Source organism: Lycorma delicatula, chromosome 1 (assembly GCF_047948215.1).
Source record: "Lycorma delicatula isolate Av1 chromosome 1, ASM4794821v1, whole genome shotgun sequence".
NCBI classification, from domain to species: Eukaryota; Metazoa; Arthropoda; class Insecta; order Hemiptera; family Fulgoridae; genus Lycorma; species Lycorma delicatula.
In genome coordinates this window covers 295,956,490-295,981,972 of record NC_134455.1, presented here as the reverse complement: position 1 = coordinate 295,981,972, position 25,483 = coordinate 295,956,490, and the positions used below count along the sequence as shown (strand labels likewise).

General features: G+C 33.2%; 1 protein-coding gene across 4 annotated transcripts in view; it reads right to left on the bottom strand.

Annotated features, from left to right (window-relative positions):
• Positions 1-860: 860 nt before the first annotated feature.
• The window catches only part of LOC142333169 (tumor protein D54), a 132,673-nt gene continuing 108,050 nt past the window's right edge, over positions 861-25,483 (bottom strand). For 3 of the 4 annotated variants that reach the window (XM_075380144.1, XM_075380118.1, XM_075380134.1), the window contains 2 exons: positions 21,593-21,755; positions 861-5,562 (listed from right to left, as the gene is read on the bottom strand). In XM_075380144.1, the coding sequence (XP_075236259.1) occupies positions 5,431-5,562; positions 21,593-21,755 (295 nt within the window). In that variant the 3' untranslated portion in view covers positions 861-5,430. The remainder of the gene's footprint in view (positions 5,563-21,592; positions 21,756-25,483) is intronic. The other variant, XM_075380126.1, reaches the window with a different exon arrangement.

The following is a 25,483-nucleotide window of genomic DNA, read 5'->3' as shown; positions in this document are numbered from 1 at the left end:
TCGTTCTTATTTTTTGTAACAGGTACTTTGTTTTCTCTATTGTTACAATATAACATTGCAGAAAAAATGCCAAATTACATAAACAATTCTTTTATTGCTTGGGATAAGGTAATCTTATCAAAGAATAAATTTATGGTAACTGTTTTCACTTTTTTGTAGGACAAAATTTTATAAATTTTGTTTAATACATAATTTTATAAAAATTACAGTTTCTCATATTTTTATATCATTTTCTTACAAACATAACTAGTTCACATTAATCTTGCATAAAAGTTTTCACATATATGATATAAACTGGAGAGAAACTGTAAGGTTTTATTTTGTAGAGTTTTTTTTACTCATAATTACAGATAAATTTCAAAAACGTGAGTACAGGCCCATTATCATTATGAAAATAAGGTACATAAATACAGGGATGAAGAAAATGTATCTCAATAAATATTATTAGTTATTTTAAAGAATAATACTATTATTCTGAGAAAAAATGTAATTATAGATTTTTACAGAAATATACATCTTAACAATATTATCAATAACAATAATTTTAACTTATTTAAGAATTGTATTTAACTTTATTACAATGAAAATGTTAAATGCTTATCACATGGGAAGGAGCTGAAATAGGAAAAAGTTTATCTCACAACAAATATTTATAATTGGGTGAATATTAAGAAAGTTAGATCAAGAGAAAAAAAACTGTATGAATTGCATATAACATAAAACAGCTGCTAAAATACAAGGGTTGTTTTCATGGGAAATTAATTTTTTTAAATACTGAAGAGACAAGATTTTACAATACAAATTAAGGAACAATATGTGAAGGTGAAGGTACATTTAAGATACAATTTCATACATTTGCAAAAAAAAAAATATATATATTTTGTATTGTCTTTCAAAAAACAATTATAACCTATACGAATTTATAAATATATTTATTTATAATAATTAACAGTAATATAACTGTTATTTATATATTAACGTTCAATAAAATTATAACTATTGTCAATTCTTTTTGCAGTGACAAACAGTCATTCTTTATTGTATTAAAAATATATAAAATATTAAAGAAACATCATCATAACAAAATCTTAGGAATGATGTGAAAAAAAAATAGTTTTTTTTATACTAATACAAATTTTATAACCATTATACACAATTAGATAAATTATCAAAATGTATTTCTTTTTAATTTACAAAAAATTACATTTGAATAGTAATGAATTACAAAAATATATTATTTTAACCAATATTTATAATAAAAATGCATGAAAGATATTAAAAAATTTAAGTACATAATATAGCCATCAAATGTGTAAAGCAAGTTTTTTTTTTGGAGTACATTGGTTTTTAATGGTATATACTACATTAGCAGTTCTCAAAATATGATCTTTGAAGTTCCTTTCAGATAATTCATAAGGTCAAAAGTGTTTTTTGATGACTTAAATTTTTATCTTTTGATAAAATAATATTTTCCAAATAATCAAAGAACACGATAAATGATGTAACAGAATATGAGAACATCATTGATACAGCTGCAGACTCCACAACAATGCAGCAATTAAGAATAAATTAATACTAGGAAAGTTTCAATACAACACAAAAAATATCTACAGTTAACATTTTCTTCACAGGTTGTCTCTAAAAAGATAAAAATTTTAAAAATCTTTCTAAAAAGATTTGTTTATACTAGAATTCGGCTTAACTAAAAATATGCGCTAAGAAAGGAATTTTGCTCTCAGGATGTGTTAGATAAAAGATAAAATTAACAGGTCAAATAATATTCTGAAATTGATAATTTTTTAAAAAAATACATAATATTGACTGTACTGCAGTTCAATATTTATTTATTATTATTTACTGCTATTTTAATTGGGGTATATAAAGCAGTAACATTTCCTTGCAAGATGCAATTAGTACACCATCATTTTTTACTCTTCACACTTGTTTTTAATTATGTAATAATACTTACTGCAAACTGTTACAGAAACCTTACAGAATCCTGTCGATACAAAGTATAATGTTAACCATCCATTTTTAAATAAGTTACCTTTAGTTTTATTTAATTTCACTTGGATTTTTGTTGTTGTTTTATAACAATTTTAATTGTGCATTAAATGCTATTTCTGTTAACATTTACATTTCATTTTATAGATTGATTGAAATGTCTTAGAAATACAGTATAATCTGGAAAAGCAACATAAATCTTTTATAAATAAAAAAAAAAAATTTAATTATTCACATTTTTAAATAAAAATTTTCAACAGCAATGTAAGAAAAATGATAGAAAAACATGTCTAGGTCAGACAGTTAATCAGACGAGACTATATTTTCTTTGTGTGATATATCACATCAGAATAAATACATCGTCTATTTTCTATTGATCAGGCCACCTTAATACAAAACCCTTTTAGAGCACTAAATAAATAAAAATTTTTTTACATAGATGCTTTTTTAACAGAAATTGCCAAAATTTATGTCATACTACAAAATGAGCTAAATATCATTAATAGTTTTTCATTAATTTAGTAAGGGATCCTGAGACCAAGAATTTTGAGAACTGCACTCACTCAAATAATTAATTATACATGAAGCAAACCTTAATAAAGAAAGTTATATCAATTAGTGAAACTAAAATGCATAATGACCAATCTTGGAACCGACAAGTCAGATCCATCTCTAACTAATTAAGGCAAATAACTGATTAATAGTAATAATAATTGACTATTAGCAGTGCATCTACACAGGATATTAAGTAATATTTTGTAACTATTATTTTTCAATAATTATACTACTTATATTATTGTTTTAGTTACATATAATGTTTAACAAATTACTTCCTAATGATAATGAAATTTCAAGATTCTGTTAGTTACAAAACATTAAGTTATTAATTACAGCATGAATGTTCTAGTTTCTTAAATTTAGTTTTTTTACTGTTATTTTCAAATGTGGGGGAATTGTTTTATACAACAATATATTGATACAAATTAAGTTTAAGAACTTAATATTATAAAGCTTAGGCTTTAAAAAATTATTTTCTACTTATTAAAATAAAGCAGAAAAGCTTGCTAAGCGATTTATTGCACATTAATAGAATTACACAGTACTTTATCTATACCTTCAGTCATGAAGAAACAGTTTTTTTTTTACTTTTTTAATAAATAATTTGTTATAAATTAACTTCTAAATCCAAACAGACAACTGTTTGGGTAAATTTACTGGAGAACCCAAACAAAAAAAATTTGGTACTTTAATTTCTCAAACATAAATACTACATACAACAGTTGCTATATAATTGCAAAAATGATTTTGCAAGTGCTGTATCCTTTTTTTAATTCATAATAAGATCATTTTTATTTCATAAATTTAAATGTTTATTATTTGCTGATTTATTCCTTTCTATCAATAACTATAAAAATAAGAATTAATTAACTGTTGTACATTAATAAAAAAAAAATTATATATGAGTATATGTGTATATCACAGAACAAAGAAGGTATTCTCTCAATTTATTTAAAAATTCTTTATTGTGGATTTTTCACAGATATATTTTTCATTATTCATTTTTGAATAGTTATGATTTAATAAAAAAACAGAGGTCACAAACATTAAACATCATCAAATTTTGTTACAGGAAACCTTTTGTTTAACTGATTTAACAGTCAGCTTCTATTAAGTCAACTATCAAGACAGCATAGTCTTTTATTTTTATAGAGAACTTTATGATAATATAATAAATGAATTAAGCTGTAATGGACAACACTGAATGCTGTTATCTTTTACTAAGGAGCTCATGTCCTCACTATAACTCATGATGAGGAAAATAATATACTTCACAGAAAACTGAAGTATTAGTATGGTGATATGAGGAATAAATCCAGTTTAAATGTTGAAAAGAAAAAGATATACTAAATTAAGGTTGGTAAAAAATTTAGTTGAAACCGACACAAATTTAAAATGTGCTCAAAGTGGTGGTGAATTTTTTTTAAGAGTGGAAATCTTGAATGTTCTGAAAGAATTGTGCGAGAATAACATTGTAATGTTCAAATAACCATTAAAATACTTCAGGAGGCGTGAATGTGGGTGTACATGTAAATTATTGCCTGAATACGGACTAATATAAAATTCAAATATCAAACAAACTAAGAATTATATGAAATCAATAAAACACAACCACTGAGGCAAGTTGAAAAATCACAAAGCAGTTATACTGAAGAAATCAAAAAATCAGATAAAAACAGATGAAAAAAATAACTTGCATAAAATATCCAAAACGTAATAAACTTTTTAAAACAAGATATTTACAGAAAACCATTTAGGCCAATGATAAAGAATACTGTTTCCTTAAAGATAAAATTATTTTGTCAGCTACACTTAACATTTTTTTTCAAGCTTTCAGAATTAGTGACAATGTAACCTTCTTAACAATAAAACAGTAGTAATAAAATCATAGAATTTTATTACAATATTTGGCCATTTTATACTCCAAATGATTACTCAAGTTATAAAATAATGATTTTTATTATTATCCGCTGATTTAATAATTAGCAAAAGATTAACTTAACTTGAAAAGCAAATCATAAGGGCTTGCCACCATAAATATACGTACTCAACTGGGTCAGACAAAGTATAAATGGTTGAAGATAAAGTATTATTACAACTTAACTGAATTATAATATCTTTATTTCATAAAAAGAGAATAAAAAGAAAAAGAAAATTTTGTGATTTAGTTTACATGATTATCAATAGAGCAATACAAATATCAATTATATATACATATCATACCAGGGAGAACTATACCATTATCTGTGTTTCAATATATATATAAATTAAATCTATCATTAGAAAACAATTATGTCTTTATGAACCAATCAGATAAAAGATTAACAAATAAATAATAAAAATTCATTAAAAAAATTTCAAACTCTGGTAAAGTAATATTAAAAAAAAAAAAATAAATAAAAGAAAAAGGTTACACATATGCCATGTTTGATGGCAACAATATATATGTATATAAACAATTTAAAAGTATTCAAAAATACAGTGATATTTGAAATTCAGTAATACAGCAGTAATAATTATAACAACAAACAATAAAATGGCAAATTGTAATATTTATAACATATACTCACAATCAGATTTAAATATCTTTTGATTTTAATAGAGCATAAAAACATTCTCAATTCAATATTTCAGATCAAACAATGAAATATGATCTAATAACATGTAATGAATAGGTTTCAATTTTATAAAGTTACTAGCTGCAATTCGTTCTATCAAGTGCAACAATTTTGGGCATAATAAATAAGCCCATTTGAAACCTACTCTTTATACAGTATAACATAATAAAAAAATTGATATATATTATAAATATATGTATATAAGAGCAAGCTGTAAACAATTATGATTCATTAACCGATGTAATCCTCATTAGGAGGTCTGTTCCTCATTAATAGTTGGTGTTGTAGCAGGTGACAGCCCAGCAGATTTACGGTTTGTTTCTTCACGTACAGCATCTTCAAAACTCTGCATTGAATTTGAACGAGAAGTTGTCACCTTTGTCTAAAAAAAAAAAAAAGAAAAAAGTTAACTAATAATCAATTAATGCTAAGCATTGACAAAACAGTGTATATTCCTTTTATAACCAGTTTTGAATGACATTAAAATTTATAAAAAAAGTTACTTGCACCAAATAAAAATGAACAAAAAGAAAACTAGGCATCTTTTGTTTATCTTTGCAAAACCTTATAAACTGTTAAACAGTAAAGTTTTATTAAGTATATTGGTAGTAATGGTGTTAGAGCATGAAGACCAGTTTACAACAATGTTAGCATCCATATTAAACTTGTGCAAAAGGAATTTAAGAACAATATTGAAGAAAAATGATAATAATGACATCAAAATGGAACTAAATCATGATTAAGAGTATTATTGTATAACGGTGATAATTTGACACAAATAGTTTTGTTTAAAAGCAAAACAAGAAACAAACCTATTGCTTTACCACTGGTTGGACTCAAAGTAGGCAATAAAAACCACTTTTACAACTACCAGCTTGAAATTATTAGACTTAAGTAAAAATATACTTAAAATTGCAAAGGTGATTAATAGGTAAATAGAATACAAGAAATGACCTCTTTTCTATTTGTCACAAATTGTATAAGAAGTATTTTTATTAGGTTCACTTTAGTCTAAGTTGGAGTTATATGGGCCTCTGATATGAACTGAAGTTTATATAATATTTTTATATAAGATCATTATATTTTCAATTATTATGTTTTTATTCTATATCCGAGCTTAGGCACAGGTCTTATAAACCTCCTAAGAGTTCTAGTGCGTTTATGTATGTCATAGAAAATATTTAAGTGTGTATGTATTGGAATAATACATGGTAACAAACAAATAAAAAAAATTTATTTGAACCAACTTAGCAATTAAATGATTGTTTTTGATTTCATATTAACTTAATGTCTCATGACACAGTTCAGTATGTATAATAATCTGATGATTAAATTCTAGAGATAATCTGCCATCCACTCATTTTATCTTCTCCATCTTCCTCCAGACCTACATCTCAAAAGCATCAATCTTATCTTTTTTCTCAGGGTCCATGTTTCACTACCATACAAAAATATACTTTAAACATAACATTTTACCAATCTCTTCCACAAGTTCAGATCCATGTTGCTGCAGAGTAGGGTCTTTTTTTTCAAAAAAAAAAAGAAAAGGGTTTTTTACCATTGCAATTCTTGTCTCAATCTCGTTACTCCTCCAGTTTTCAGTCAGTACTGTCCTGAGATATCTTATCTTTTCACTTATTCAATTTTTCCCTCTGCTGTTACAACATCCACATCGTCCCTTAATAATTTTTGTTTTCCTCACATTTATTTTCATCCCATATTTCTTCATCCTTATATCCAATCCTTCTATCATTCCTTGTAATGATTGACTGGCTTTAGCTACAATCAGCAGATTGTCAGCAAATCTGATATAATTTATATTTCTTCCATCTGTGCTTACTCTTTTTTGGCCTTCCAATATTTCTTTTAAAATTTCCTCAACATAAAGAGCGAACAGTGTTTGTGATAAACAGCAGCCTTGCCTCCTCTGCCTAATTCTAACCAATCTGTGATAATTCTCATTAATTTTGATAACTGCTTTTTGCTTCATATATAACTCTCTGATCCGTCTCCTATCTTTCCAATCAACTCTCTTTTCTTTCAGACTTTCAAATAACGTTTCCCACAGAATTTTGTTTCCATATCGCTAAAAAGTCAATCCTTTTCCTTTTTTAAAGCATCTCTTTCCAGTCATTCTGATCACTCCTACAGCTTCTCTTATTCCTTTTCTGAATTCAAACTGTTATTTCTCAGTATTCTCTTCCATTTTTGTAATCAACCTACTATTCATAAATATTAGCATTACTTTCGCAGTATGTGATATCAAGCTGATAGTTTTGTTTTTCGTATTTTTTGATTCCAACCTTTTTAGATACCTGTATAATTATGGTTTTAAAAAATTTTCTGTCTATACTCCAGTATCATAAATTGCATTTCACATTGAGAGTATTTCATCTATTCCTTCATCTTCTAAACATTTAAAGTTATATTGAAATTCATCTACTCCTGTTGCTTTCCTGTTCTTTATGTCTTTAATATCTTGTATAATTTCAGATCTCAAAATTGGTGGGCCTTTCTCCTCTTCCATAACTTCTACCACCTCAGCTTCCCATGTTTCACATTCCCTTCTCCCAACATAAAAGCCATATATTTTCCCATAGTTTCTTTATCTCAGCTTTATAAACGCCTTTACAATCCTCTCAATTTCTCTCATTTTATAAGTAGGATTTCTTCTCTCATATTGTGTTTTCTTTGTAAAACATGTCATACTTCTTTTTCTTTTAGCCACCTTTTCCTAGATTTATGTTTTTCTCTCTTTAATTTGTTATTCAATTTTGATGGACTGCTCTGTTGTATTCTCCTTTATTTTTATATTTTCTTCTTTCTTTCATTTTTCGTATCATTTCTTGTGACATTCAAGGTTTCTTTGCTCGGGTGCCTTTATAGAAACGAATTCCTTTATCTGCATCTTATCTTATAGATGATTTTATCCTTGACCACATTTCCTCTGCTGGTTCATTTTCCCTTTTACCTTGAATAACTGACTTTGTCAGCATTTCATACATTTATTCTCCCTATATCCTCTAGCTCCTCTATATTCTGTTTCTTTACCTTCATTGCAGTTTGGATTCTTTTTAATCTTAATTTCATTTCTATCATTAACAGAATATGATCACTTCCTTTGTTTGCTCCTGGAAGTCCATTTGCTTTCTTAATATCATTCCTGTATTTTCAACCAAAAAGTAGATCCATCTGTTGGTCTTGTTATGTATCTTCTTAATTATTGTTAAAAAACATATTCATAATGAAAAAATCCCTCTCTTGGTAAAGTTCAACCAGTATATCTGCTCTTTGATTTCATTTTCCCAAATATAAACTTATCCACTGTCTTTCCATCTTTGCTTTTTCCCCAACACTGCATTCCAGTCCCCCAAAATTATTTTACAGCAATTTTGTTCATCTTCTAACTTCTCAATGTTTACTGTACATCTTTTCAATTTCTTCATCCTTATACACTGATAGTGGCATGTATGGCTAACTATTACTAGATCTTTTGGCAGCAATATAACTCTTCAAGCTCTACAATCCAGAGAAATTACTTTTTGTACTCTATATTTTATATTATTTTTTACAGCTATTCCAACTACGTTTTTTCCTTTTTCAATTCCTGAGTAATATAAGGTAACTTCACCACTTCTCAACACTCCTCTTTCCTCTCTCTATTTTTTTAAATTTTATTACCACTTAAGAGCAACTGGTAACCGCCTAGAAGACGTTACTTCGGTCGGTCCCAAGTGACGTGGCTGAAGACTAGCCCCCCCCTTTGTGCAGCTTGAAGCTGATTTCCAGACAGGGTCGCTCTTGGATCATTAAGACATTACGACATCCCTTCAGGTTGCCATGGTGACTCTCCCCAAGAGTCACCATGGCAACCAGACCCTTCCCTTTACTATAACTTATTCTGGGCCTGGGTATGCACCCCACGCATACCCCCCTGAATCACGTGCCCACCTCAAAAACCTTGAGGATCCTCAATGCATCATCAGAACGTCCTGATCCAGCCATCTGTTGGACCTGAACACCCTCAGTACAGAGACTGCCTCCCTGACCCTGCATGTGTCCACGATTCGACCCCCTGGCGACAGAATCTTTTTTGTCAGTTCCCCTCGAATTTTTTTTTTTTATTATTTATTTATTTATTTTTAAATTCACATTAGTGGAGTTTGACATCCACACAGTATACTTTCATTAGCTCCAGTCAGTCGAACATATATGTCATTGCCCTTCAGTGAGATGAGGTATAGCACCTCACTTACATGTGTAGCAAGATTTATTTACCAACACAATTCAGTATACGTACAACCAAGTCACTTAACATTACAAAAAGGATGAAATACAATTATTAAACACATTAAATTTATTACACATATTTACAATTATACAGCTTTATTAGTAGGTCATATTAACAAAATGGATAGGATCCTTAAAATTATAACAAATCTAAAAACGCATATATTACCCAATCTTAAACTAAACATAACAATAACACAAGTAACGTGATAGAAAGTGCCCAACAAGATACGGCAAAATATATACATTTCTTAACAAAGTATAGGGGTCCTTTTTCCCAGTTTACAGAGCTTCATTTCCCCAAAATGCGACAGTACATTTTTATACACAATACAAACAGTAGTAGATCCAATAAACATACAAGTTACAAGATGATATGTTACAAGAATTAATATACAAAACTATAAAATACACATGGACAAAGTCAATTACAAGTTAATCTACGTATTTACAAATTTCCTTCTCCGAGTACCTGGGAGACTTGATGGTTGTCTTGCAGTCAGATGTTCTGCCCGTCAGTCTCCTCACCGTAGTTCTGCCTCTCTCACTTTCGTAGTTAAGATGCGGGAGGCCAGTGATGCAACCTCTGCCCATTGCTGTCTTCACCCGGAACATGTAATTTACTAAGTTATCAGGGGTAACCCATGATAGTCACAGGAGTCTCCTTACTCCTTCCCATCTTCTACAGTAAAAAATTACGTGTTCCGGAGTATCCTCCACTTGACAGTAGATACATGTTGGTGTGGCTCGTCTTCTGAAGGGAAACACATAGGAGCCAAAGGCCGTGTGCCCTGAGAGGAGTTGGGTGATTCACTTCCCCGAACCCCCTCCTGAGCCATGGCGCAAGACGTGGGATTAGCCTCCTAGTCCAGGCTCCCTTTTCCGTTCCCATCCATTCCGCCTGCCACTCATCTGTTCTCTTCTTCCTAGCCGCCGCTTTCGACATACCGTCATAAATTTGTTTGAGTTCCAGCGCTTGGAGGTGGATAGGTGGAACTCCAGCGATCACCTCTGCCGCTACACCCAATATGGTCTGATAGGCAGAGATAATTCGTATGTTTGCGTGGCGCTGTAGGGAAGCCATCCTTGTAACATTACGCTTCACTCCCAGCACATCACACCATATCGGGACTGCGTACAACATGATGGAGGTGGCCACGGACATTATCACCTTTCTTCTACTTGCCCATGGTCCCGTCTTTGCTGCCATTATCTTCCCCAAGTCTGTCAGTACCTTCTCCGCTTTCAGTCACTTCTTTAACAAGGCGGGTGAAGCTTCTTGATTTGCCCAGCCATACGCCTAGGTATTTAGCACCTCTGGTGTCTTGAAGCGTATGGCCGTCCACATGAACTTCCATCCTCCGCAGCTTCTGTCAACCCGCCAAGGGTCACCACCACATACTTATGTGGGGTTAGTTGTAAGCTCCTTTCCCGAAGCCATGCACTTATTCTCTCCACTGCGTCTTTGGCGGTCCTCTCCACCAAGTCCTCGGTGCGTTCTGATACCAACAGGGCTAGATCGTCGGCGTATGCGACCACCTGTGCATCTCCTGGAATCTTTCCTCCCATCTAACCTCACTTATCCTTACTACATCCATTTTATTTATTTTTATCTCTATTCTTTTTCAACTTACCTGACGACAATAATGTTCTCACATTCTATGCACTTATTCTCATTGCTTTGTCTTTTCTATTACACTCCTGCTGCTGCTGCTTCCCCTGGAGATCTGAATGGGAAATCATTTTACTTCCAGAATACTTGACAAAAGAAGACATAACCATTGTGCCTGACTAGGAAAAAGTAATACAGTGGTACTCCATTTTGCCTTCTGCATCCTAATGCCTTTGACTTCTTATAGAAATTTCTTCTTTCTTTGGGGGCGATCTGTCACCCCTGAGGCTGCCCCAAACTCCTACTGCTTATCTGCCCTTTGAAAAGGCCATCGGTACTTGTAAGAGCAGAGCTCTTTACCCTAGGAGCTGTTCGGTCCATTCGTTAGCTGCTTGTATATACCAACCAACTTTAATACATACAATTGTTGCTCCTATCTACTGCAGGTTGGTGAATTTCAGGATCTTCTCTTATAAAATCTAAGAACTAATTGGCATTTCTTAGATTGTCTAATACTTTTACACAGAGTATATGTACATATAGCAGTATACGTCCAATAATGCTACAAAGCCCTGAAAATTAATTAAACACAAGAACTGCTTTATCAGTGTCTGTAGGATGCCATTTTTAAATCTCTCGTTTTTTAAAGCAAAAATAAGAAAGTGCCTACCAAAATAAAAATTGCTATTTTATGCTACCTTTCCTTTATTAAAATCACATTATAATCAGATACCTGTTACAAGTAAAAAATAAACATCAGGGTAATAAAAGTCCTTTTGTTAAAATATTAGTGAATTCTATTTCTGACAACTTCTTTATATAAAAATATAATTTAGCAGCCCAGGTTTGCATTCAGGAAATAAAACAGCTTTTGACTATTCATCTAATTCACTTTTGAATTAACCAATGATAAAAAAAAGTTCTTGTCCCTAGGTTAATTTTTTTATAGTGTTACAAAAACATTAAATATCTGATTAAACCAATTTTTTTTCAGAAAAAATAATTTAGGTCTCTACTTACTTTCAAGATGAAAGAAAGTATTTTTTCATCCTTAAGAAATGATTCTACACACGCTTTTAAAAAATAAACAAAACTCATAGACCAGAGTTTATTTTAACATACACCTCGATCTATGGCCAGGGCACCTGCACTTTTTATTAATTAATTAAAATAATACGTAATTATTTCATGTAAAATTTCAAGAAACTATTTAGAGCACAGAAATTATGAAATGTTAAGCCATACCAACCTTATTGTTCGGAAGTACCAACTCATAATTTAACAACAAACAGGTATTTTTTTTTTCACCCTACCCACTGGGCTGGATCCACAACAAAGCACAGTCCAGGGGGTTGTCTACTCAAACGGACCGTCCCGTCTGCTGGCCATAAGTCTAGTATGACAGGTCAGCCTGCTGGTTAGATCTTTTCATTGCCTGCCTCTAATTTCTAAGGGCGGGGTATCCAAGCCCGACTATGTTGTTCCTGAAACTCAGAAGCTGGGACTTGGTCTCGACGCCAATGCCTCTAGTGAGAGCACCCTGTGTAGGGCACTCCCACCAGGTCTTGTAGTGGTCACCATAGTTGCCTTATAAACAAACAAGGTTGTCAATTTTGAGCCTCACTCTCCATATATTTTCTTTCATCACCTAGTCTCTTGCATAAACATATCACTAATCATATCTTCATCACATAAACAATTTGATGGGTATCACAATGACAGGCCATTTGATTAACTAATATACAGCATCTGTGGTTTTTAATAAATAAAGAAATCCTCCTGTATACCTAATGCAACTTTTGATATATACAGGATGTATGTTGTCAAATGTGTGATACCTCCTGATAGTACGTCTATAAACATGCATAAATTCGAAAGCTAAATGAGAAAAGTTCCCAAAATACAACTTTAGGGTTAAGTATGCCATATAAGGGAAAGTAAGATACACATTCTCTATTTTTAAAATGATACAGTTAATAAAAAAAAAAACCTTCAACTGTGAAATTTATTATATTTTTAAATGTATAAAATAAATTGATATTTATTGAAAAGCAAGTGAACTGTATGGTCGGTCAAACATATTACTAATGGAATATCAAGAAAATACGTGAAGCAGTTCAATAAATAATAAAAAGAAAGTGTACCTAACTGTGTGTAAATAAGAGATGATTTGGTTTGTACTGTAAACTCAAAAACTTTTGAGGAATTGCATCACTGGCAATGAGGCATGGGAGTCTCAAATAATTACCTAATGAGAACAAGAGTCCAAGAAATGGAAGTGTATTACAAACTACCAATAAGGCAAGATAATATAATTTCTTTTTTGAATCAAAATTGAGGATTTATTTCTAAATTTTTTTACAAGGCTCCATGATAACAGTTGTCTCCTGACATTACTTTGAGTGCTAGTGTTTAAATCACCAGAAAGCGATTTTCATCCATAAAGAAGTTGCATTCCAACCAGCATTATAACAAGTATAATGTGCCAATATTAAATGCTGAGATCAGGCAAATAAGAAGTATGTGGAAATTAATCAAGAAAATAAAATACTATTAATTTATAACAGAATTTGAACATAAAAAAAAATTGTTTTTATAGCTATCTGTTGCATGAAGTTTGATAAAAAAATAAAATATGTGGAATTTCAGTTTCTCAAAAAATTTTTATTCATTCATCAATACTTTTATTTTTCATCTTCAAATTACTATTTTTTAGATAAAATATATTTGTGCCAGTATTTTATCCAGTCTTTGAAGGACCTCTGAAATGCAATTTATGGTATGGTGTTTAGCTCCTTCAGTAATTCGATGTTATCTCTTCAATGTTGGTTTACTTAACATTTCTTTCACCACCAGCCCATTTGGTCACCCTAAGGCATAAGACTGAATGTGTGTGCAACAAATGGCTACTGAGCCAGGAAACAGTTTAGCAACCAGTGCCTTAACTAGCTCCTAGAGCTAACCTAATAGTGTGAGCAGAATAAGCATAGTACCATACAACAATTGCTTGCATGTCCCACCGCCTACTTGTCATATATCACTAAAATGGGTAGGCGCACTCTGTCAACTACTAAAACATATATGACTATCAATAATTAATTTATCCCGTCAAAGACAGCAATTTGCTTCCATGCCTAGGCCAGCTGAATGCTAACTGTACCTGTTCACCATTAAAGTGCTTGGAGCCTTAATCTGGCTGGTAGCCAGCCATATCTCTTGGTTAGCTTCCTAAAGCAGCGCAGTAGGATTCTTTTCCTTTAAGTAAACTACAGATGTCAGTTGAATGAAGCAACCGCATGAAGGAATTCCCACACAGTTCAACAATATGGCTCTTGCCACATTGACTCGCCGCTTGTGAATGGCCAATTTTCTCCTTGACCTCTACGTTCAAGGGTGGCCTGAGTTCTGACCCCCCCACCGCCAAGAGCTGGGCAGTTGAACATCACGTGTTTGTTCGACTGGACCTCCCCGCAGATGCACAGCTCATCAGCTGCCAGGCGAAACCGAAACCAAAACAAATATTGGTTTAAATTTACATGGTTGGAGAGCACTCAGGCTCCTGTTGCCCTTAAAAATGAATAAGAGGCATACCATCCCCACAGATCCTATGTAAATCCATACAAGGACCTTCCCTTAGACGTGGCATGCCATTCTTCCATCACGAGGCTGTAAAGCCTCCTCTGCAGGCAGGAGGTAGGCAACTGTTTGAAATTTAGAACCAGCGCACTGAGATCACTGTTCTGCTCCGGTACACGCCCGGCTTGAAACTGCATCCCAAATACCTCCCTGCCTCTTCACAATTTCCACATGCCCGCCTGAACTTTCACCACTAAATCAATTGGGAGAGCCTTTCCCAAAACAGTGGTAGCCTCATAGGAGGTAAGAGGTCATAGTTTCGAAGACACCTCAATACACCATGTACAAATGATGGCCAGTCAGCCTTAACCTTTTCAAGCAATCCTCCTAAGCTTGTGCATCACAGAGACTGCATCTGCCGCTACTTGCCTAATGTGGTTGCTAAATAGCAACTTTTCATCAAACAAAACAACTAGGTACAAATTCTAACTCAATTGATTACACAGCCTTTATACTTAATACTGGGGTTACGCCTATGATAATTTTTCTGCACCCTTGAGAAGCATTAACTTCGTCTTGGGCACAGAAATCTTTAAATTTTGAATGTCCATCCAGCCCTCTGTGGTTGACAAAGCCGCCTGCGCTTGGTCTTCTAGCTGCAGTCATGAGTTACCATGAACTAACAGGAGACATTGGTGAAAGACTGGGTTGTGACCCCTTCCAGGAATATCAGTCCCAAAAATCCGTTGAATACCAGGTTCCACAGCAAGGGACCGAGAACAAAGCCTTGCAGGCTTCCCCTGGTAACGGACTTTTCCACAACTAGGTGCTCATCCTTAAAAAGAAGTGTGTGATCATGTACTACAGCTTGCAGGGCTATGGGAACATTGCAGCATTCCAACTCATACAGAACAGAACTCCTACACAAGGAAGTAAATGCTGCCTCTATGTTAATAAAAACTGTCACAACATATTTACAGTTGGCACTTTCCACCTTGGCAAGAGAATTTAAGATGCAATAGTTGGTGCCAACCCCTTTCATGAAGCCATACTGGCCTTGAGTTCATATCGAGGTTTCCCCAGATCCATTCCACAACCAACTTGCCGATTACTGGCAAGAAGTTGATGGGTCGATAATTGCTGACCTCACTTGGATCCTTTCCTGATTTTAAGAGCACCATCACTAAAGCCACTTTCCAACAAGGCGGAAAGCAACCCCAGCTTAGGCACCCTGAGAACAGCCTGTCAAGTGGCTCTCTTATGACAGCCAGCATTTAGAATATAATATATCCAGATCAAGTTGGTCAATCCCAGCCTATAATCAATATAAGCCTATGATCACAAACAATGGCCTCGGGCCTTGTACACCTAAGCAGATCGCCAGTCACCAAGGAGACGTCGATGTAACTTTCCCCCAGTTCGGAAGAGAAAATTGGCGATACTTCTGCCTCATTAAGCAAGTAGAGGTTCCTGGCTTCAACGAACTGTGCAAGACCAGCACGCCTCTGGGGTTGATGAGTGGTGAACCCCAGGCGAAATACTTGGAGTTAGCATGAAGAGCAACCAGCACTCTGATTCCTGGTAGATTGTTTAGAATCTACCCCAACTTTGCCAACAAGTCACTGATACTCCATCCAGCTGGAAGTATCTGGAAACAGTACAATATTGAGTGTACCCCTTGTGACTCGCACAATGGTTAACCACTCATCAGAAAACTGGGGCATCCAGAAGACACCCAACGAGACAGAGTCGACCACGATCGCAGAGAGCGGCTGTCCCCCATGAGATTGAAAACAGAAAGCATAAGCCAACCACCCTATTCCTGACCATGTACGGACTCCTGGACCAAGAGGACCTCGAGATCATACTCAAGGATCCTCATGGCTTCATTGGTGGCCGCCTGGGAATGATGCAGGTTCAACTGCCCCAGACGCAAGGGCTTCCCCGAATTCAGGCATCACCATATGCCTTATTGTTCATGATCTTTGTCCAGGCTATGTCATGTGACCTGCATTGTTTGCCCCCAACCTGGTGCCTGGCATCACAGCCTTTCACCAAGGCACAGGGATCACACACTTTGCAGGCCCGGCCTTATTAGGGCAGTTAACTGCACTGTGCCCAGCAAGGATGCAATGACCACACATCTCTGACTGTGCTCTACAGTAGAAAGAGGTGTGACCAAAGCCTTGACATCTGAAGCACCAGCAAGAGATCCACCCAAGGAACAGCTGGCCACCGGCCTCCAAGATTTGCTGGATCTTTGGCAAGTCTCAATTATCCAGTGGCTCTTTGGGGCCTCTTTCCGCCCAACTGGTCTCCTTGAGGAAGTCCTCAATAGCCACATCCAACATGGATTTTTGTTGTGTATAGCCCTGAGAATCTCAGGCTTCTCTACCCTCGTTGCCCTTGGAAAATTGTAGACTAATATTTGTGGCCTCTGCTCGGCCAGCAACTGAGCCCTTAGCCCGTTCTTTCTAACAATGTCGGCCTCCAGTAGCCGCTTTGCCTGCTGCTCATTAACAATCTCCAAGATGACTCCATGGTCCCTTGTTTTTGTGACCGGGGAAATCTGAAACCTTTCTTTTTATGGGTCCAGGATCTTCTTCAGGGTCAGCAAAATCTTCTTTCATGATTCTTTTCAGCTTGGGGAATAGACAACACAGGAGACCATGTCTGGTGAATATGGAGGTTGAGGCATCATAACAATGTTACTTTTGGCCAAAAATTATGAACAAGCAGTGAAATGTGAGCAGGTGCATTATCGTGGTGCAATTGCTATGAATTGTTTTATCACAAATCCTGGTGTTTTCTTTGGATTGTTTCACGCAAATGGTGTAGAACTTCCAGGTTGTAATCCTTACTGACTCTGCGATAGTGATTCGGTGAATGCCCATAATTAATTTCTTCACTTTTTCAACATCATTGGATGTTGATGTGCTGGGATGTCCATGGCCTCATCATCAATGTCCATGGCCTCATCATCTTCAACGTCTTCATAACCCTCTTGGAAACTTTTGTACCACTTGTAAATGCTTGTTTTGTTCAGAGGAGAAGAATCGCCAAAAGCTTCATTCAACATCTCCAATGCAGTGCTGCCCTTTATTCCATTCTTAAAGCAAAATTTAATTTAATTAATGCAAATTCATTGTTCTACTTTTTCCACAAGTTAAAAATCACCAACCATACCACAACACGTGTAACCTTTTCTACAGCCAACAATAAACTAAGCATCCAATATGGCTACCAATGTAATCATATGTTAAGAGACAAGTGTACAAACACACACATACAAAAAATGTAACAACTGGACTTATACAATCTGGGAAAATTAAAAATTTTGGAAATTTTTTCATCAAACCTTGTAAATCTTTTTTAATAGATTTGGGTGAAAAGAAGAAATATGCAAAAGGGGATCCATATGAATACTGGTAATAGAGTTTACATTTCAAAAATAGTGGAGCACATACCTGTTATATAATAGTTTTTGATAAGTATATTTTAGTCAGTATTTATATATTTTTTTAATAATTAAATGTACATTCAACATTGATATAATGGCCTTGAGCGTATCCACTGTTATTGTTAAAAAAGTATTTGTATCCAATTTGTTAGGCACCTAAATTATTCAAAAATATATTCTTGTATTAAATCTCTACATAATATCTAATTAAATGCTTTCATCACAGAAGGGACAGCATAATAAAAACTTAATCCTGAATATGATAAAATTGATGTTAAGGTACTTATTTTAATGCTTAGATAAATACATAAATGCATTAAGTTAATACAAGCCCATATCAAACAAATAGCTCACAAGTACAATCTCAAGAAAATAAAGCAATTTATAAATACAACTGAGCAGATATACCAAGGCGCTTGTGAGTAGATGAGGGGATGTGAGAGGTATGCAATAAATGTAGGGAAGAACTTATTTGTAACAGGAATCAGTATACTAACCTATGCAAAAACATTAAACGTAACATTATTTACTTACCCTAATTAATGTAACTCATTACCACTAATTTCACTGTCTCAATCATCACTGGGAGTATAACCCCTTCAGCAATTAAAGTATTCATTTTATTCACTTTAAATCTTGATTTACTGACAAATTAATTTATATAGCTCGGATTTTAACAGTTTTTCACTGAATGGTATATTTTTTTCAGCAAGCCATTTAATCATTTCACATTTCTTGGAGGTTTGATACTATACTCATTGATTTGTATACTATTATGGTAATTGCCAGACTTGTCTAGATTTGAAAATCAATAACGTGTCTTTTACGAAACCATTTTCCCTACCAATGTGAATGATAATTGCTCTTTGACCTTTAGAAATTGGAGCAAGTAACTCAGATGTTTCATCAGAATTGTTTGTCCAACAATATGGCCTTATGTATGTTAAATGCATAAATGTTTCGTCTATGTAAATGACTGGCCGTCCTTCACTCTATATTTTTCGAATGCACATAGATATAGTATTTGTTTCTCCTAAATATAATTTTTCTCTAAAAAAAATTTTCTACTATTAGGCGTCTTTTTCCATCTTAACCCCTAATTGTCTAATAACCTCCTGAGGGTGGGTCCACCCTTATCTATTTTGTTCTTTATCACTGTTAGTAAACTTTTTATAGTAGATTGTTGACCATGCAAAATGTGAAATTCATTTATAGTTAATAACACATTTATCAAAGTTTCAAATTCTGTTTTTGGTGCATTTTGTGAATGTTTTTTGTTTGGAGTAGAAAATCCACTAGCTGATGCTGTAGTTTTTTCTTTCCTCAACTATTTGCTGAACACTACAGCAAGAAACTCCTATTTGTTGCTTCAGCAACCCTTTTTTCATTATCAACCGTCCAAGGCTTCTTTTACCATAAAAGAATAGAGAGTCACAAAATATAAGAATAGACAGTCATAAAAGAATAGATTTCACAAGCCTGACTACCTTCTTTGGAATTTCTATAACTACAAATGTAAAATTGCTAACAATAAAAACACTGAAACACATACAGTATTATACAAATATGCATAATTTAATCAGTAAATAAAAACAAAAATAATAAACATTATTCCTATCATAAAATAATAGTGTATTAAATTTTATTCTCTTACTAATTTTTACATAAATGCACATGATGATTTAATTGCTTTCTATACTATACAGAATACATTTCTTTGTTTTTATTGTTAAATTAAAATGTTTGTTCTTGTTGGTGAAGTGATGACTACACGGATGATTCATACTCACATTCATTTTAAGAAATCAACAATTTATTGGAAGGAAGCAAGACAAAGTCTGATTATTAATATGTTTACAAAAACATTAATGCATGCAAATTGATGCTTTTAAAAAAATTATTTAAGCAACAAAACAATTTGTACATTTTTGAAACTGACTAATGAATGGATTTATTTTCAAAGTTTTATAGTACAGTGTAAAAAAATTACACAAAAAGAATGTGGCACTGCACATTACGCATGTACAATCATTGTACTGAAGCTAATGTTTTTAATTTTAATTTTTACTTCAAATTGAATTTGATAATGTCAAACTGAAAACTGAAATCAGAGGCCGCCACTCTGATAAACGGCTTCGGCCTGTTAGTCTAAGTAGAGGGAAAAGCATCTTGCTAGAATGGCTCTGCTGCACATTAATAGAGTATTACATTTAACAGGTTTACATAATAATTAAATAATATAATGCAAGAACAAGTGGTATAAAAAAAAAAATTTCTAAAATTTGATGGTCAGTTTGATTATTAATACAATCATAAGTATACATATAATGAAATAGAATATTAAAATCTAACAAATTTTTCCACACTTTTTTCTCATATAATTCCTTCAATATATAGTGAAAGTAGGAAAAATTCATTTTACACTATTAACTTATCTACAGATGACTGTTTAAAAAACAAAAAAATCATCTAGTTTTAGTTATAAGCAATTATTTTTGTTAGTAAACGTCGTTTGCTTTTCTTTTTTCAGTAATCATTCACTACATATCTGTTTCTTTGTTTCTGAATTCAAAATTATATACATGAAAACCTCAAAATTATATACATGAAAAATATTTTCAAGAAAGTTTTCAAAATAAAAATAAAATAATATTTAAAAAATCAAAAGAAAAAAGTGTTTGTTATGTTTGTAACACAACAAAATAATTATGTCAATTTGAATTTACTTAACTAACAAACAAGGGCTCTAGGCTGCAAGACACAACTTGTACGGAATTATATCTCTACATACCATTCAGTATGTATATGTTAGCTGTACTGTTCACTGGATAAAAGACATTACAAAACAACTAAAGAATTTTTAACGTAAAAGAGATTTTATTTTGTGTAAAATTTTTTTTTTCTTCGATCATTTATCAAAGAAACTAGTCACACTGCTTTTTATTAAAGTAGCTTGATCTGGTGCATACAAATAGTAGTAAATATAAAATCATTAATTTTATTCTTATAAAGAAAAAAATCCCTGAATGAGCAATGTGAACATATGTATACATTGGGCATAAATATCAAAACTTCCCGTGAAACATTTGTTTATCCATGAAACAACAAATTAAAAGAAATGCTGTTTATATATATCCTTTGTAATGCTTTATCAATGTAGTGATCTGAAAATCAAATGAATGAACCACAGTTACTTGAATTACACTAGTGAAAAACTGTAAACAGCCCAGAAATTTTAGCGTGAACATGATAATACAAGTATTAACAGAGTTCCATAAGGCTTAACTATACTAGCTTTTTTAGATCATAACTATAGTAATGACTCCCTCCATTTTCATTTTCTCGGCTCAATTAAACTTAAATCATCTTAAGTTTTCTCATTAAATATAGCACATTAGTTTTTAAACTCTAAAAAAAATCAATAGAAACCACAATGTATATACACGTATGTACATGAATTAATGTTATTACTACCTTTACATTTTCATAAGCAGAACCAACTTTTTCTTCAAAAGAACGGAATGAATCGGAATTTTTAAGCTGGCCAAGTTTTGTAGTAAGTCCAGAACCAATACCACCTAAAAGAGATGTAGTTTTCTCTGCTGTCGTCTTGATAACAGACTCAGTCTTCTGATAACTAAACAGAAAACAAAATAAAAGAACTTAAGTTTTTTTTCCAAAAGTAAAAGAGGGAAATAAATATTAACCCTTCTTGATAGCTAAAAATCTTCATGACTGTATTAATTATTATCTATTCATGATTAGATATCTATTATCTATCGATTTTATGTTAAGTCTCATTATCAGTGCATACAAATTCAAAATGCTAGAAGAGTAAAATGTAATAAAAAACTCTTGAACAAATGAATTTAATATAACTTTTTAGTCAGGTTATACAAACTGGATTTCATATACTAAATATACCTATATATATTTAGTATATCAATGATTAAATTAAAATGGATGTTTCAGTTACCCATCAAATTAGTCACTTATAAATATAATTAATATAATGGTGAATGATGGGGATAAACTAAGTAGATTATCAGAATCTGGATAGAATTGGGAAAGACGGCTAAAAAAATGAATGCAGCAAAGTAAAATTTGTAGCAAATGCCAGCAATATAATCGACCATATAGGAGGTATACTCATAAAGGGCCATTTGGTCATTAATAAAAATTAACTCGTGAGAAAAAATTTTTGAGTTTCAGTTTACAACACATCTAATTCACTTTTCCACATATTGCCATTCAGTTCTAAACAGTTCTCATAATGCTGCACCAGTTTCTTTAACCCCTCTACATTAAAGTTCACCACCTGGGTATTGAAGCAGTTTACAATGGCAGTCTTTAGTTTCTTGGTCATTTTCAACAGTTGTCCACCAGGCCACTTTTTCAAATTCAAGAGGAAGTAGTCACTAGATGCAACATCAGAACTATATGGACAGTGGTCAAAAAGTTCCCAACAAAAATCTTGAATCTTCTTTTTGATAAGGCAGCGGGGTGTGAGGATGTGCATTGTCATGAAAGAGGATTACGTTGGATGACAGTTTCTCCATGTTGTTGATTTTGGATCGCACGTCTCAAGTTTGGTGAGTGCTTTGTAATACACGTCAGCTATAAATGTTGATCAATGTTCCATGAAATCAAACAAAATGATGCCCTTTTTGTCCCAAAAATGAAAACCAAAGTTTTTTGACTCTGTACGGATTGCTTAAACTTTTTCGGTTTTGGGGAACTTGAATGGCACCACTGCATTGACTGTTGTTTCAATTCTACATTGGTGGATATCCACGTCTTGTTGCCCGTTAAAATGTGTGAAAACAAATCACCTCTATCTTGTCGATAGCGGTCCAAAAATGTTCGTCCATTGCACATTCTTTGCTCTTTGTGTTGGTCGGTGAGCATTTTGGTTCCCACCTTGCACACAATTTGTGACATCCAAGCTTCTCTGTGACAATCGTATTAGAGGTGGGATCAACATACAGAAATTCATCAGTCAGAGCACTAATCATCAACTGTCGATCACATTGCAGTTTTCGGTTCACTTGTTCAACCACTTCGACGGTCTGTATACTGGGCCTGCCATTCTATTTTTTCATCATGCACATTTGTGCAGTCATTTTTAAAGTCTCAACATCATTGTATAACCTTTCCTTCACTCATTACTGTAAATCCATACACTACAACTCCTGATGAATTTCAAAAAGATCCTTTTGCACACAAAAATCAAATCGCAGCACACACTTCACAACTGGTGGGAGAAACGATTGTTGCAGACATTATGATCTGCATTCACCGGCAGGCAAACTACTAAATCAAAACAACTGCAGTGACTTCGTAAATAGCTGATAGAGTGCCCTGCATGCATAAAACTGTGTTCAGACCCACTAATATTTAAATATAAGCTGACAGCCCTTACGTTATGAATATACCTTGTAATTCAATATTGTCAACTAACCTTTCAACTATATCAAAATACGTGAATGTAACAATTAGTTGCACAGGTAAAACCAATGAAGAGTCAACATAACAATCATCTCTGTTGCTGGAAGGTGTACTATTAATGGAAGGTATATACTATTAATAATGGTTTTACTAGTAAATGGAAAATTTGAAAATAATTCTTTAAAGAACAATTTTTGTGCCAATATTGACTAGAAGATTTCCAGCTGCATTCAATCAAATACAAGCATCATTCAATAATTAGACAAATAGCTGTACACTGAAAATAGTTTTTTAAATAAATACAATTTTTTTGTCTACTTTTCCATGTAATCCCCACCAACTTCTCTGCACTCCCATCTTTTCATGATTCTTCTTATCCCCTCAGTGAAGAATTCTTTACCTTAATTTCAAAGTCAGTTTTGTCCTTACGCTTTTCTTTATCTCTTCATTGTAGCTGAATTTGATGTCATGCAAAGCTTCTTTCATCGGACCAAACAGATAAAAATCTGAAGGAGCAAGGTCAAGGCTGTAAGGAGGATGAGGTAGGAAGCTCCCAGCCCACTTTGCCAATAGTTTCTAGCATCAGTTGTGCCATATAAATTTGAGCATTTTCTTGAAGAAGCACGCCTTTTCTCTACCATCCTGGACATTTTCTCTTCAACAAGGGCTTGACTTTATTCTCAATCATAGCTGAATGGTATAGGCTGTTGCTTCTCCAAATAATCACAGAATATTGAACCATGTTTTGGCCATTCCAAAAGATGGTGAACATGACCTTACCAGCTGATTGTTGCGTTTTTAATTTATTACAGCCAGACAATTTAAGAGTTTTTCCACTGCATGCTTTGATACTTGGACTATGGCTCATAATGATGTATCCAAATTTCATCACAGATTAAAATCCTGTCCAAAAATGCATCATCTTTGTTATTGAAATGATTTTTGAGTTCGGTGCAAATGCAAAATCTCTCGGCTTTGTGATGAACGGTAAGCTCTCTAGGAACCCACCATGCACAAGTCTTATGGTAGTTCAGTTTGTTATGAATAATGAAATGAGTTGTGCTGACAATTACTCAAATTTTTCAGCAATTTGTTCAACTGCATGTTGGTCTTGTTGGATAAGTGGATCAATATGAGAATCTAACGCTGAGGTCGACACCGTTACCAGACGCCTGGAGCGGTGTTCATCAGTCATGCGCTTTTGCGGCCACTTTTAAACTTTTCCACCCATGTGTAAAAACATGCACAGTTCATGCAACTACTGCTGTATTGTTTATTCATCCAAGAAAATATTTCTGACAGTTATATACTTTTCAAAAGTAAATCAAATCACAGAACTATGTTCTTCAAAAGAACTTTCTTCGAGCAGTCACGTCATTGTAACTAAGACTTTCGAGTTATGTTTACGTAAATATTAATTGAACGGCTGACTAACACTCTGTAAGGTTGCCAACTAACACTTAACAAAAGTTTCAATTGCCTGCATTAAGAGTTTCCTTCACTAAAAATGTTGTTTAATTATTTGGATGACCCTCATAAGATAGCTCAGAAGAGTTGCTCTTCTGAAAATACAACAGTATTATTTACATTAGTAATTCTACCAATGACTACTGCAGTTTGTGGAATTCTAATTGTCACAAACTGCTGTCACGGTTTGGTCATATTATGAGGATGCCCAATCAAGACGACTGAAAAGGGTTTCTGAGGCTACATGCGAAAGGAAAGAGGCTAAAGCAAAGGAAATAGGGAGATGGACAAGCTGTAATGACAATGTAAGCAAAAAGGTTAAAAGAAGCAAGAGGAGCTTGACAGAAGCAAGAACCTTTGTACAACAAAAGGTAGAATAATAAATAATTATATCAGGTCTAAGTTAACTGTACTATTAAATTTACACAACAAATATATTTTTTTGGGGAA